Raw genomic sequence first — 15,284 nt, 5'->3', positions numbered from 1 at the left:
TCTGTGCATGAAGTTATTAATTTTATTTGCTTCCAGATTCAATGATTCAAAAGCCCTGGAAATGCTCAAGCTGTCACTCCAAGTTTCAAATCTATTTTAGAGACGTGGGCTATGAGAAGCTGATGGCTCAGAAAGGTTCTGAGCCTTTGCTTCCAAGCTCAGCACCTGGAATGACCTACAGACAGAGCTGGCTTTGGGTCTCTGAGAAACCTGCTGCATCTCCAAATGACTTGTTGCACTGGGTGGCCAACACCAAGTCTTCCACGTGGGAGGTTTTATTATGTTTTACAACCATGAAAACATAGGAAGGTGGCTGTTACAGCAAACATTTCAGATAGACGAATCGGCCAAGCTCCCCAAACCCCACCTTCACAGTCTCTTCCACACGTCTCTCAGAGATTGTTCCTGGTGTCCTTCACTTGCAAATTCAAGGATGTTGGAAGTAGACATTTAAAGTAGCAGGAACACCATCAGTGAAACAGAAGCAGAAGTACGATGACTTTGAGAAACAACTGATGAAAAATACACTACAGAAAACCATTTCTATTGTGTTATGATGTCAGGGTGGCAGATGTGCCCAGGGCTTAGTGTCCATCCTCCCAGGACACTGGTCATACGGGGCCTTCGGTGATCCCCTCCAGAGGCAAGCTGGGTGCGCTGTCAGCTGTGGGCCTCTCCTCTTTCTTCAGTGAGGCTGGGACTCGCAGACTAACGTAGGGTTTATGGCAAGCTGTGTTGGCCAGAGGAGGATAGTGCTGTCTGTAGCAAATGTATGCAAAAATGAGGCCGATGACTCCACCCACAAAGGAATCTAGGCAGGAAACAGCAGAGCAGGAAAAATGGGTTACCATTTGTTCAAATGTGGCCAGTTATATTTTCCAGAAAGCACTTTTCCTTCCTGTTCTAGGACCTGGTTTGCTTACAGGACCCCCTGAAAGACTAAAGGAAAGAAACCACAGTGGTGGCCTCTGCAAACTGCCAGCATTTCTGGTACTGAAATATTAAAAAATGAGTACTTGATTCTTTCTTCCCAGTTTTTTGTTTTGTGTTGTGTTGTTGTTGTTGTTGTTGATGGAATCTTGCTCTGTTGCCCAGGCTGGAGTGCAGTGGTGCAATCTTGCCTCACTGCAGCCTCTGCCTCCCTGGTTCAAGTGATTCTCCTGCCTCAGCCTCCCAAGTAGCTGGGATTACAGGCACACGCCACCACTCTCAGCTAATTTTTGTATTTTTAGTAGAGGCGGGGTTTCACCATGTTGGCCAGGCTGGTCTCGAACTCCTGACCTCATGTGATCTGCACACCTCGGCCTCCCAAAGCGTTGGGATTACAGGCATGAGCCTCCACACCCGGTCCTTCCCTGTATTTCTTTAACTCACACCTGAGCATTGCATAAACTCAGATTTGTATTTCTGATTTTTGAAATCAATTCTAAATTCTGGAAGAAGAATTCAAGCCATCTCTGTAGGATCTAAATATCTTGGGAGCTGTAACTTTTTTTTTCTTTAGTAAGTTCCCACCAGAGTCCTATAGTATTGCTGGTGTGCTGCAGAAAAGCCAGCGGGTGCCAGGGTCTCTGCCTCATGGTAAGTGGTTTCCCAGGGATGAAATGAACCTTCTGAGTCACAGACAAAGTGAATAAAACATTTTAAGATATGCCTGTGTTGGCAAACTCAGCAGACCTCTGGCGGGAAGGACTCAATTCTCTAACAGCTACAGATCTTACCAGCTGGGAGGCAAGAGGGGAGCAGGTGAGGCAGGGGGGTGCATCTGCAGGGAATACCAGCCCTCCGCCCCAGGGCAGCCCCCTGCCAAAGAGAACATTCAGGTAGTTCTCAATAGAGACCTCATAAAAGCAGCTCACATAAACAACTCTCGCTTAGCATCTGTGTGTGTGTTCACTTTAACTGTCTATGGGTTATTTTTGCCAAAAAGATTCTAGTCCAGTGGAAAATCTCCCCTAACAAAACAATTTGAAACTCTTGTTGAACCGTACAGACTTCCCATAGGCAGGCAGGATCAGCCCCATTTTCCCCAAAAGAATTGGGCTTGAACCCTGGAGTCCTGATCCTGCAGTTGCACTGGTCCGTGATGCTGTGTCCACACCCTGGCGGGTTCATTCCAGGCTTGATAACCACATGACTGTCTGAGGTCCCAGCCTTCAGGATGCAGCAGGCCCCACGGGCTGAAGGGTATGTCCATCTGCATTCAGGTAGGGGGCAATGGTTTTCCTGAAGGATCAGTGCTCAGGGTGGCAAGTTTCCCAGCGCTTCCCAGTAAGCAATGCACTATATAAAGACTTCAGTTTAAGTCACAAACTAATGTCCCTGCATCTCCTGTAGGTGACATTTTGAGTGGTCGTCAAAGAAATGTATCTTTCAAGAAAACAAGCTGCTCAATGCTTAGAAACGTGCATTGCACCTATCAGTCTTTTTGTGATCCTGTTATAGGTATCCTGGTTCTATCCAGATCTAACGGGATAATTTTTGAGGACGGGGACAATATTTTCATATTTCAGTATCTTTCATAGAATTGCTTCTACTTTCAGTTTCTATGAAGCTAATAGTAAAACATGAAAAGTTCTATAATGAATAGCTTTATCTTCTTTAAAACAAATTTAGTAATTTCATGCATGTAATTTTATTAATCCACAATAGCAAAGCAGGAAAAGAAGTATAAATAAAAGAAAAGCTCTTTTATTTTAGACATGTCCGTGATGGCAGCATAAGCTTTCAGTGCATGTAGACCAGGGGCCCAGTACACTGCTCTGAAACTGGCCTTGGGACACAGCAGCTGGTGATGTTCTCTCAGGAGCAAATAGGCGCAGCCATTCTCCTGCTTGGCTGACTCCTTCCCACTGCTGTAACAGAACAGCCAAGCCCCTGTGTCATTCAAGGCTGCATCCCTGGCCCTGCCAACCATCCCAGCTATTTCCCCTTCACTCCTCCTACCGAAGCCACGGTCTTCCCTTTAGTTCCTCAAATACATGTGCTGCTTCTCCTCTTGGGGCTCCACATGTGCTGTTCCGATCCTGGATTCCCAGGAATCCCTTCTCCTCATGCCTTCCCCTAATCAATTTCTATTCATATTTCAGGGCTCGATATCATTTCTATTCATATTTCAGAGCTCAATGTCATTTCTATTCATATTTCAGAGCTCAATATCATTTCTATTCATATTTCAGAGCTCAATATCATTGTGCAACATAGTCTCATCTGACCTCCAGACTAGACCAAGTCTCCCAGTTACACATGTTAATAACCCCTCCCCACTCCCTGTGCAATTAGAGTGGTGAACAATGACAAATTGTGCGATTGTTTAATGTTTAATGCTGGACTCAAAACTCTATTAGGGTTGGCTGTTGATTCCTTCAGCACCTTGGCCAACATCTTGCTCACAGCATAATTATGTTTGTTGAGGGAAATGGATACATAGTAACTCAGGGTTAGGTCGGGTTGCTGTCCTGTGTGTTTTTGGGTATGCCCCTTTCCCATTCTGGTCCTCTTGATGACCTCATCAGTAACATATTAGCATGGAACCACAAGTACAACGTGGCTAAGAGGCCTTGTTATATAAGTGTTCCAGGAATGTGATCCTGAGTCAGCCTACTGAGGCCACACATTGAGATTATTTGGAGACTCTACCAAGGTGCATTTAGAAAATAGGTCATATCCCCTAGCACTTTGTGAGACCATGGAGGGCGAATTGCCTGAGCTCAGGAGTTTGAGACCAGCCTGGGGAACACAGTGAAACCCTGTCTCTACTTAAAACTACACAAAAAAAAAAAAAATAGCCAGGTGTGTTGGCATGTGCCTTAATCTCAGCTACTCTGGAGGCTGAGGCAGGAGAATTGCTTGAACCCGAGAGGTGGAGGTTGCAGTGAGCCAAGATCGTACCACTGCGCTCCAGCCCAGGCAACAGAGCAAGTCTTCATCTCTTAAAAAAAAAAAAAAGAAAGAAAAGAGAAAAAAATAGGTCATATCCTCTCTTTGGTTCAGATAAAATATCAGTTAGAAACAAAAGTCATTCTAACTAGTCAATGGGAAAGACCAAATAATTGTCACTGCTTTCTCCCCATACGAGTACAAACTTCAACAACTGATGAACACAGTGTGACTGAGCAGTAGCTGTCTGGGAGAAAGGCAAGGAATACATGTTCGTGTCTGCTCAGACTTGGTGAGCAGCCATCAGGGTAGCGGGGGGATTGGAGGACAGCAGGGAAAGCAAGAGGCATTCCCAAGAATGAAGAAGAAAAGGAGGCAGCAGATCCATTCCCAAGAGAAGAACTGTTGGCCATTTGGAGGCTCCTGGGGCTGCAGTAAGGTAACCACCACTTATCCTCACCCCCGATCCAAGAATCTTACACGCTGAGAAATCCTAAGGCTAAGACATTGCAGCCCCTACCAGGGTGAGTTGCTTTGCCTCTCTGAGTTTCCTTCTCTCTCAAATGTGGATCTCAGTATCCACCTCATTTAGTAGTGATGATAATTTAATAATATATTACTTCTAATGATTATTTCATAGAGCATGCCAAAATAGGACATAAAAATAGTATCCATCCTTGTTATCCTTTTGCCATTCCTCTCACATTCCACTCCAGAGCTGCCGGAGGCTTTTTCATTCTGCCCCATCCTTCTCCTCACACAGCAACTCAGCGGCTTACAGATCTCACCTCTCTGGCATGGCTACATTTTCATAGCATCGTAAATAAACTTCTAAGGAACTTAAAAACACGTTTGTCACCCAAGAAATTGTAAAGCAATATGTACCGTGAATTCTGGAGCAGGGCCACAGGGTGTAATTAACGTGATTAAATGAAGTTGCTTAAATGAAGAATCTCTTCACTAGCTTATGGCCACCAGCCTATAAAATGTGTCAGGCCTTTTACTAGTTCAAGGTCTTAGAGTTGCACTATTGTTTTGTTTTTCCTCTAACCCCAGGAAACAGTCCCATGAGGTATTTCTATTAGCATCTAAAACGATCCACAACATCTGCAGTTGAGCCACTGACTAAACAGACCAAAGAGCAAAACCTACAAATAACACCATTCAACATTCTATTTTCTGAAGCAGCATTTCATTAGGTGGATCATTGACCAAAAGACATCAAACCATTCCAAGAATGTTTCCCAGATTTACTGACATAGCAGCATGCATGGAAATGACAATTCCTGCCAATTCTGTTTCCCATTTAATGGAATGAGTGAAAAGTGATATCACAGGTGCTATGGGAGTTATGAGAAGTAACAAGGACAATGAAAGGTCTATCCAAGCTGCTTCTCAGCAAAGTCATTTTGGGGCTGTGTTTATTACAAAGGTGGTGAACAAGATCCAAACAATAACTTACTTTATGAAGGAGCTTGTCATCAATTGCCTCAAGTGGGCTATTGCTATTTTGATAAAATCGCGTTTGTATCCTCTTGATAGACAGGCAAGCAGGGGACAAGAAAGCCCTTATTGGGGGAAAACACTTGGGATTAACTTTGCCCCAAATCAACTAGAAGTCTCAAAAGGGAAATAAATGGATCTCAGTGTCTTTGGAATACAAAATACTCCTGTCTCCTTACGTAGCACTGATGCCATTCATTCATACACATGCACTGCATACGTATCAGGGGTCGGGCATGATGGCCAAGCCTAGGACACAGGCTGAACGAATGGGACATGTCCCTGCTGTCCCAGAGTTTCCAGCAAAGGGGCAAGACAGACACTAAACAATGACAGCCGTATCAGCAATTTGCAGCTATGGTAAGCACCATGAAGGAAACGTGTGAGGGTCTGTGAGCTCACCCAGCACAGAGATCTGGGCTATTCTGGAGCAGAGGTTTTGCTGAGGACATGACCCTCAGGCTAAGACCTGAAGGATGAGCAAGAGTTAACCAGGAGAGGTTGAGAAGTAGAGGGAAAGAGGGCACTGGTGGTTTTCCAGGCAGAGAGAAGGGTATGTGAGAAGGTGCTGATGACAAAGGAGGCTTGGTAAATCTGAGAAACTGAAGATAGACCCATCTTTTAAGAAAGGGGTAGTGTCTTTGTAAGACTACAGGACACAAATTGACCAGTCATCTGGTATGGGCTGGAGCAGAATGTTTTCCATGTCCCTTTGTGGCTCTGTGGAGCCCTCAGCATGGACCAGGGGCCCTGCTCTCTCTCTGGCCTGCCATCTATGCACTCTGTGGCCTCACACCTACCACCAGCGGTGTTTCCTGTTTCTGAATCTATCTCCCCGACTACATGTCATTACCTAGGACTCTGGGATGTTTCATTCCTATTTATTTCCCAGAGCTCAGCCGACTTTTATTCAGTAAATGGGGAACTGACATGAGCTGAACAACATCTACAAGAGGCACTAAAGAATCAACATCACCAGCCACAAATGGCCACACATTGTATGGTTCTATTTATATGCAATGTGCAGAATAGGCAAACCCATAGAGATAAAAAGTAGATCAGTGGTTGCCAGGGCCTGAGGCACAGAGAAATGAGAAGTGATTGCTGAGAGATAAGGGTTTCTTTGGGGTGATGAAAATGTTCTAGAATTAGATAGTGGTAATGGTTGCACAACTCTGGATATATAAAAATGTTTCTGTACTTTAAAAGGGAGAATTTTATAATTGAGAATTATAAAGAAAGCTGTTCTTTAAAAAGAGAGGAGAGAATTGACACCAGATGAGCCAGATAAGCTCCAATGGTAGTGGAAAGAGTGACTTTCAATCAGGCAGCCTGGATTTGAATCCTTACCTATAACATTGGCAAAACCCTGCCCTCTTGTCATGAGGTCAAAGGACAGGAAGGACCTTATGAGTTCTGCCATACTGAGGTGCCAGGCTGCCCTCATCTGTTGTGGCACAAACAAGCAGAAAGGCTTCTGAAGATGTGCTGTCAGGTCCTCCAGAAGATCATCCCTTCTGTCACCATGGCAGCCTCCAACATCACTAAGCTAGCTTGACTTGGGACCTTGTATGCCTTGGGCTCCATGACCCAAGGTACTAGGGCAAAAGTCAGCTCTGGCAAACTCAACAAGTGCATGTGATTTTTTTGTTGTTCCTTTTATTCTTTCCAGTGATTCTGCTACTTGTGAAGCTTCATGTTTCTGTGACTTTGAGTTTCTATAAAAGAGCTTACCTAGCAGGAAGGATGCAAAATAGACCTGGTACAGTATAAGCTGAGAGGACAGCAGCTATGTCCATCTTACTCAGTACTGAGCCCAGTGGAGAACACGCCTGGTACACAGACACAATGACAAGAAGAAAGGAGAGAAGGAAGGAAGGAAGGAAGGGAGGGAGGGAGGGAGGGAATATTTACAGTGTAACCTTTTGTTTATTTTTAAAAGGAAAGAACTTGTAGAGAATAAGTTACTAGCAAAACCAGCCCAAAGAAAAAATGATATTAGTAAGAAAGGAACATGATTTAGTCAAACTCATTTATTTATTCAGCACATATGTATTGAAGACTGTTATAAATTTAATTGTGTCCTTTTGAAAGATATGCTGAAGTCCTAGTCCCTAGGACCTCAGAATGTGACCTTATTTGGAAATAGGGTTTTACAGGAGTAATCAAGTTAAAATATGATAATCAGGGTGGGCCCTAATGCAATATGACTGGTGTCCTTATAAAGAGGGGAAATTTGGACACAGAGACAGACACCTGAAGAGGGAAGCTGATGTGAGGACACACAGAGAAAACACCATGGGAAGAGAGAGGCAGAGACTGGAATTATGCTGCCATCAGCAAAGGCACATCTGGGGCTACTAGAAGCTGGAAGAGGCAGAGAAGGATCCTCCCCTTACTGATTTCAGATAGAGGGTGGCTTTGCCAACACTTTGATTTCAGACTTCCAGTCTCCAGAACGGTGAGACAATATCTTTCTGCTGTTCTAAGCCACCCAGTTTTTGGTACTTTGCTATGGCAGCCTTAGGACCCTGATACAAGTACCTACTATGTGCCATGCCAACAACGGAGACCTAAATCCCTGCTCACATGGGTATTATATTCTAGCGCAGAGGCCAGCAAACTAAGTGAACACATTCCTTTACATATTGTCTATAGCCACTTCCGTGCACTACAGCCAAACTGAATAGTTGCAACAAAGATCTCATGGCCACATACAGCCTAAGATATTGCTATCTGACCCTTTACAAAGTTTGCCAACCCCTGTTCTAGTGGTTAGAGACAGATAATAATCAATACATAATAAATGACTTCATTTGTCAGAAGGTGGTAAATGTGCAAGGGGAGAGGGACATGGCATGTGGGGAAGGGGCTGCAATTCAAGTGGAGTGGGCATCACGAGACTGAGAAGGTGACACTCGAGCCCAGTTTAGGAGGCAGAGGAGAACAAGCCATGCCCACATCTGAAGAAGAGCATTCCAGGCACAAGGTGGAGCCTGTGGAAAGGCTCTGAGGTGGGATGGGATGGGCCTCTTCAAGGAGTAGCAAGCAGCTCAAGCGATGCAATCATGTGAACGAGGAGGACAAGTAGCTTGAACATAGCATCAAAGAGGTACGGAGGGAGCAGATCTTATGGACCATGGCAGGACACAGGCTGTGATGCTGAGCGAAATGAGAATCACTGGAGGATTTTTGCAAAAGTGACATGTGCTAACGCAGGCTCTAAAGGCACATTCCAAATGCAGTTGAGGGCCAAAGAAGGAAGGAGGGAGCCAGGCTGAGAGGCTTCCGCAATGATTCAGGCAACAAGTGATGATCACTAGACCAGAGTGGGAAGGAAAAGTTGGAGTCTATAAATATGCTGAGCAGGAGGAACCACAGAACACCAAAGAAAGCTGAGAAGAGACAGGTTCCCTTGAGTAAAACAAAGGAAGGATGCCAGTGAGACTTGGGAGCAATCAACGTCCATCTTCCCTGGGAATTACATCACGGGGAAACACCAGGGCTATCCTGGAGGCAGGAAGAGGGCAGAAGTCCTGACTGAGAATGCCTCTCTTGAGGCTGAAAGCAGGCTATGCAGTGGACTTTGACTGGAGGGACGGGTGAGCCAGGGGCTGAGGCTTCTTACGCTCTCCTAGGCACCAACACAGAGGCGGGTGGACTTAGATGGGCAGTCAAGGTTCAGAGGTTCCCAGACAGAGGCGGGGGTTGGCAGCCGATGGTAAATGTGACTGTGGGCCCTGCCATACACAGCAGCCAACTGTGGAGGGAAAATGAGGTGAGATCAATTCACTTGGGCTGAGGATATTAGAGGGAGAATTTCAGTGTTTTTGTTCTACCCAGGGCTGGCAGGTTTTTGGCAGAAACAATCATATTGTTCCAAGGGATCTTTTTCAAGTCACTTCATTTAGAAAATCTACAGATTGCTTCTGACAGCACAAGGGAGGCCTGCTTATAACAGTGTGTGTCCCTCAGCCGTTTGTGTGTGGGTGTATGTGTGTGTGTAAGAGACAGAGGCAGACAGACAGATGGAGACAGAGACAGAGGGGAGGGAAGGGGAAGGTGTTACTCAGCGTAAGGCTTACATGACATAGCTGGATTTACACCCCTCCCTGTTTATCTTTAAGAAATGAGACCCCTGTGGTAAAAAGTTCCCTTTGTAACTGGACTACCTGAAACTGGTTAGAACCAAGACAGCTGACAGAACAACTTCAAGAAGACCTCAGGCTTCATTATCATCTAATTTCCATGCTAAATGACACTCTCACTAGCACCATGACAGTTGACAATTGCCATGACAACAATTGGAAGAAGCCATAAAAGGAAGGCAGCACTCTGGTTCCCAGGAGTTCACCATCCATTTCCAGAAAAAGATCCAATTATTCCTCCCCTAGATTTTACTACCTGACCTCTTCATTAGAGAAACCCTATATTTTAATCCCTTCACTGCTCACTAGCTGAGAAGTTCATCTGAGAGCTGTGTTCCCACTTCTCCATTCTTTCTTTCTTTCTTTTCTTTTTTTTTTTTTTTTTTTTTTGAGAGTCTCGCTCTGTCGCACAGGCTGGAGTGCAGTGGCATGATCTCGGCTCGCTGCAAGCTCTGCCTCCCAGGTTCATGCCATTCTCCTGCCTCAGCCTCCCGAGTTGCTGGGACTACAGGTGCCCATCACCAAGTCTGGCTAATTTTTTTGTATTTTTTTTTTTTTTTTAGTAGAGACGGGGTTTCACCATGTTAGCCAGGATGGTCTCGATCTCCTGACCTCGTGATCTGCCCGCCTCGGCCTCCCAAAGTGCTGGGATTACAGGCGTGAGCCACCGCACCCGGCCCCAACTTCTCCATTCTTTGGCCATGGAATAAAGCTTACTCTGCTTGATGCTCACTTTTTATTTCATGTAATGGCTCTGTCACATGGAACAGGGAAGGATCCCATCTTTGGGACTACTGGGTTTATCAGTAACAAAAGGAAGGAGAACTCAAGAGAGTCCTGTGAGTTGTAGAATGCCATCAGGCTTTGAAAAAAGGGTTTCTCCAAAGGGAATAGCTTCTGCCTGGGCTTCTTGAGGCCAGAAGTATTTTGTGGCACATGAAATAGTCCAGCACAATATCCAACTACCAAAACACCTGCATTTGCAGGGTCAGTAATCTCCTGAAGCTTGGTAACTATATTTAGTTCATTTCAAATCACAGACCCTTCACAGCCCAGTCTGGGAAAGCAGGCGAACGCAATAATGGCCATCTTGAAAACTTCAGCCCGGTTAGACAACTGTGTCTGTGAATGACCGAGACGCTTTCCAACCTTAGTCTGGGTGGGAACAAATGAATGTTTCATTCTTTGAGACCTGTTTCCCTAGATTACATCCAGAGGGGGATGTTCTTTCTTATAATGAAACACCACGCAGGCACCCAGGGCTGCTTAAAATGACCTATGATTAGAGAAACAAGTGTTTAAAATGTTACCTCCAAACCTAAAGTCACATGGGGAGAGGCTGGTTTCAGGTGCAGGGACTTGAGGGGTCAGGGGAGCTCATTATTAAGTCCAGTGATGGAGCAAACACCACATTCCTGCCACTAGTAGTTGTAACCCTCCATTGACAAGAAATCGTAATCACATAAGAGCATGAATAGAGGCAGGAGTCAGTTTAATGACATGCTCTGCTCTTTCTCTGCATTTATTTTCTCTAGTATGGGGATTCCACAAGTTTGAGCGCTGTTAAACACATTGTTAATCACAAAGATGAGCCTGTTTGAGAGGGCACTGGGCTTTGTAGTTAGCATCATCTGTGAAACTCTCCAGCTTCCAGTTGACCTGCAAGCCAGAATGTCACAAGGACACAGGCCACATCAGCCACACAGAGATTTAGTATTGATCCCGCTGGTTTTGTGTCTGGGGAAGTTCTGCTAAATGTTTCGTGTCTCCTTCCCTATGCCATGGCCTGTGCCTCTGTATTTTCCTCACTTAATAAAACAATAGATTTGTATATTTGGAGTGGGCTGGGGAGGCAGAAAAGACCAGGGAGTGTCAATAGCAGAAAATAACCATGATAATGGAGAGAGAGAGTCATTGGAGATTATAGACTATTTATTGGATATGAATGTGTAATCGAGTAATTGGATGTATTTCCACATTAGGCACAGTTGCTTAAATCAAAATTGAAATGGAGTCATAAAATCTCACAACATGAATGCTGTTAACTAAAGTCTATAATGAGGGGGACTTGAGTTTTGCTGATGCTAACGGGGCTCCATGTGAATTCTCACCATGATGGATGGCCCCCGCCCACAGTCACTGGGCAGCTCAGTTCACCAAAGGAAAACAAGTTATTTATCTTAATCAGGCATCCTGCCTGAAACATCCACCTACACTGCAGTTGAAGACCTCACTCCGCATCCCTCCTCCCAGTGGGAAACCTTTGAGGTCTCCTTGATTTCTCCCTTAATAATTGAGTGTTGAATGAACAAAACTTCCCACTCCCAGAACATTGCTGCTTCTCAACATGTAACAGGGAAAAGAAATATGGAGCTGGGGTATGATGTAGAACAGGGGTTCTCAACCTGGGCAGTACTGACATTTGGGGCTGCATAACTCCTTGTTAGTGGGCGAGGGGTCTTGTGATTGTAGGACATTTAGCAGCATCCCTAGTCTCTAACCCTCCACCCATTGGATGGCAGTAGCACCTACCTCTCAAAGTTGTGACAACCAAGAAGATGTCTAGAGACATTGCTAAATGTCCCCTGAGAGATTGAAAACAACTGGTGTGGACAGTGGCAGATAGCCTCATGAAGGGGAACTCAGGTAAAATGAGCCTGATTCAGAGCCCTTTAGAGCATCCAAGGGAAGTTGTGTTCCTCTCATGGCTGACTCCAAGGGTATAAGTTGAACACATAATGGCAGAGCTGAACTGGTCCTCAGGCTATATCAATAACCTGTACCAAGAGATGCACATTCAGTTTGGGCTGCAGAAGTCCACCATGACGCAGTTTTTGTTTGATTCCCATATATGGTTCTAACCATCACTGAACATAAATTCTCTTGCTTTGCTTTCCCAACAGCCCACGCAGGATGAATATTCTCCCTTGACTGCTCATAGTTCCTTTCTGTGCCTGTTGGATAGTATGGTTTCAAAGCCCCAGTTGCCAACAGGCCTTGGGTACACCAGCTGCAGCATAAATTCACCATTCCCTAAAGACAAGAGCTGTGATTCCACATTCCTTTACTCTGGCCATGTTATACTACCACAGCTAGGAAATGAGGAACAAAACAGGGTAGGGCCAGAGAGTGCTGAAGACACGCCAGCCTCACATCCTAGGTTGTTAGTACTATGCAAATGCTCTTACTGACTCCAAGATAAAGGAAAAATTGATTCAATTCTGAAACCCCCAATCATTCCCCGAATCCAAAGTGGTTGAATAAAAGTGAAAACCTGGCATTCATAGCTTACAAATAAATCATGTTCCAAAAAAAAAGTCTGCCTCCAAGTCAGTTGTTTGGGAAACACAATGCATCCTTCCTTAGAAAAAATGTACTAAGCAACAATGATACCACTTTGCATGTGTGTAGTAAATTTCCATTTACAAAGAACATTTGGATCCATTATTTCGTTCAATCTATGAAAAGCTCTGTGAAATATTAGGGATAGTTCCCATGCTCAAAGAGGAAACTGGCTCAGAAGGGATCAATGAGAAGCAGTCCATAAAAGGCCATTTGGCCCGTAATATTCTTCATGGGGAAATGCCCTAACCCACATAGGTGGGAAACAATTCTGTGGGAACATATTCCCAGTTCCAATGGGGGGCTGTGCCTCTGTTTTTGTTGGCCCAGTGACTCTGTCCATCCTTCCGTCTCATGATGTGGCTTCTTATCATCCAGAATTTCATCCAAGTCATTGATAAAAACAGAACAAGGGCAGGTTCAGACCTGTGACCCTGTTCTGACCTCCCCCATCAGGAGGGCCTCAGACCTTAGTAGCACTTGATGCTTGCTGCATCCACCTGTCCAAACCATGTCAGCATCTCTTTCCCTATACCCTTCATCCTCCAGCCCAAAGCTCCTGCTGGGGTCACAGGACACCCAGAGCATGAGCTCCAGGAGGATACGGGGTAGGGATGAGACCAGGAAGGAACAGGAGAAGCTGTGTAGTGCTGGAAGGAGCACAAGGTCTCCAGAGAAGATGAGGAAGGAGGGGCTCTCAGCTAGGAGTTCCCCTCAACCCTGTCCCCATCCATTGCCTCATTACCACTGCAACAAACCCCCGGAAAAGGTAGGAAGAGGGCAGTCCTGCAAGGCAGCTGGCTGCAAAGACAGAGAGAGGAAGGAGTTGAACAATGCCCAGCAACAGTCGGAAAACAAGAAAGGGAGAGGAGAGCCCATTCACCCAAAGAAGCTGGATTCAGGCACACTTTCTTTGCTTTGTTTGGTTAAAAGGGACACATATGGTGGAGCTCTTTACCAGTGTTTCTTAGACTTCATCAGCAATGACAGGCTTGTTATTATCCAGGAAGATTGTAGGCCACTGCTCCAGATGCACCCCTAGAGAGTCCAATTTCTAGCTCAGGGCAGCCTGATCAAGGTGATCCAAGGATTGCCCTTGGGAAACCCTGCCCTAGACCCCACGCTTCCCAGAGGCCACACCTCCCATGGATATCGCCTCCGTCTCAGCTCTCTGTGTGCTCTGGCAGGTGGTGGTTGTCTTTCAGACAGACTGTGAGCTGCAGTTTGTCTGCAGAAGGACATGGCATGGTTTAGTTATATTTCAGGAACAAGCCCCTCCCTTGTTTTGTGTTATTTTGATTTTTAACAAATATCCCAGGACTGATATATGTATGTATGTATATATATGTATATGTGTGTGTGTGTGTGTATGTATGTATGTGTGTGTGTGTGTATATATATATATATATATATATATATATATATATATATATATATATATATAGGCAAACCTCACCCCAGGCTTGCAGCTGCTGCTGTGAGCATTACTGGAATGAATCCCTGGCTGGATATACCTTTCGGAAGAGCATCCATGGTGACAAATACATCCTTGTAGGCTGGATTTGATAAGCAAACGAAGCCAAAAACCACTTGGCACCAACTCTGAGGACTGAGGCAAGTGATCCAGCAGGAAAATCACATTTGGGTCTCAGGCCAAGGGTGACACTAAACCAAAGGGCCTGACATTCTGGCAGGACTCAAGCAGTCTCCTGGAGCATGAAGGAGGAAGAAGAGCTCCAATTCTTTCCCCAGGAAGGCCAGACCTCACTTGAACCAGCATATTTGCTTCAAAATTTTATCCGCTCTGTCATTTCAGCCTCCTCTGGTTTTGGACAATGGGCACTTAGATCCCCACAATTGGTGCATTTCTACACCCATCCCTGGAGGAGAGGGGCAACCACAGTGAGGACTAGTCAGGCCCTGCGCAGGGACTCACCTTGCCAGTGATGCTTGTAGTCGCACATGCGGGACAGGGCAATCATCATGGCGCAGTACAAGGGCAGGATGGCAGCACAGAGCCGCCAGCTCTTTCCCCGCCCACTCTCGGTGAAGCAGTGCAGCTTGCCCGCCAAGTAGAACGTCGTGAAGCCAAGGCCCGAAAAGGCAACTGCCAAACAGAAACAGCAGGTGTTACTCTAGCAGGTGGTGAGTGGCAGGGACTCAGGGCATGCTGGGCATTCCGTCTGCCGTCTTGCACACCCCCAAGGCCAAGGCCATGTTGGCACCAGGCACTATCTAGGCAATCTGTGCTCCTGCTAGCACCACGCTGCTATGAAACTTTCAACCATAAGAATAATCTTCCAGGGTTACATGTGATCAAAACCTATTTTATTTCATCCATTCATTCAATAGCTACTTCAGGAGTCTCGACTCTGTGCTAGACAGGCACTGCACTAGATGTGGGGAATAAAT

At 45.5% G+C, this 15,284-nt stretch overlaps 1 protein-coding gene across 3 annotated transcripts in view; it reads right to left on the bottom strand.

Annotated features, from left to right (window-relative positions):
• Positions 1-252: 252 nt before the first annotated feature.
• The window catches only part of PLPP4 (phospholipid phosphatase 4), a 132,578-nt gene continuing 117,546 nt past the window's right edge, over positions 253-15,284 (bottom strand). For all 3 annotated transcript variants that reach the window (XM_001156337.7, XM_063782186.1, XM_024346643.2), the window contains 2 exons: positions 14,809-14,979; positions 253-811 (listed from right to left, as the gene is read on the bottom strand). In XM_001156337.7, the coding sequence (XP_001156337.1) occupies positions 612-811; positions 14,809-14,979 (371 nt within the window). In that variant the 3' untranslated portion in view covers positions 253-611. The remainder of the gene's footprint in view (positions 812-14,808; positions 14,980-15,284) is intronic.

Source organism: Pan troglodytes, chromosome 8, assembly GCF_028858775.2.
Source record: "Pan troglodytes isolate AG18354 chromosome 8, NHGRI_mPanTro3-v2.0_pri, whole genome shotgun sequence".
NCBI classification, from domain to species: Eukaryota; Metazoa; Chordata; class Mammalia; order Primates; family Hominidae; genus Pan; species Pan troglodytes.
Note: the sequence above shows the minus strand (reverse complement) of the source record. Positions and strands in the feature narration are given on the sequence as shown.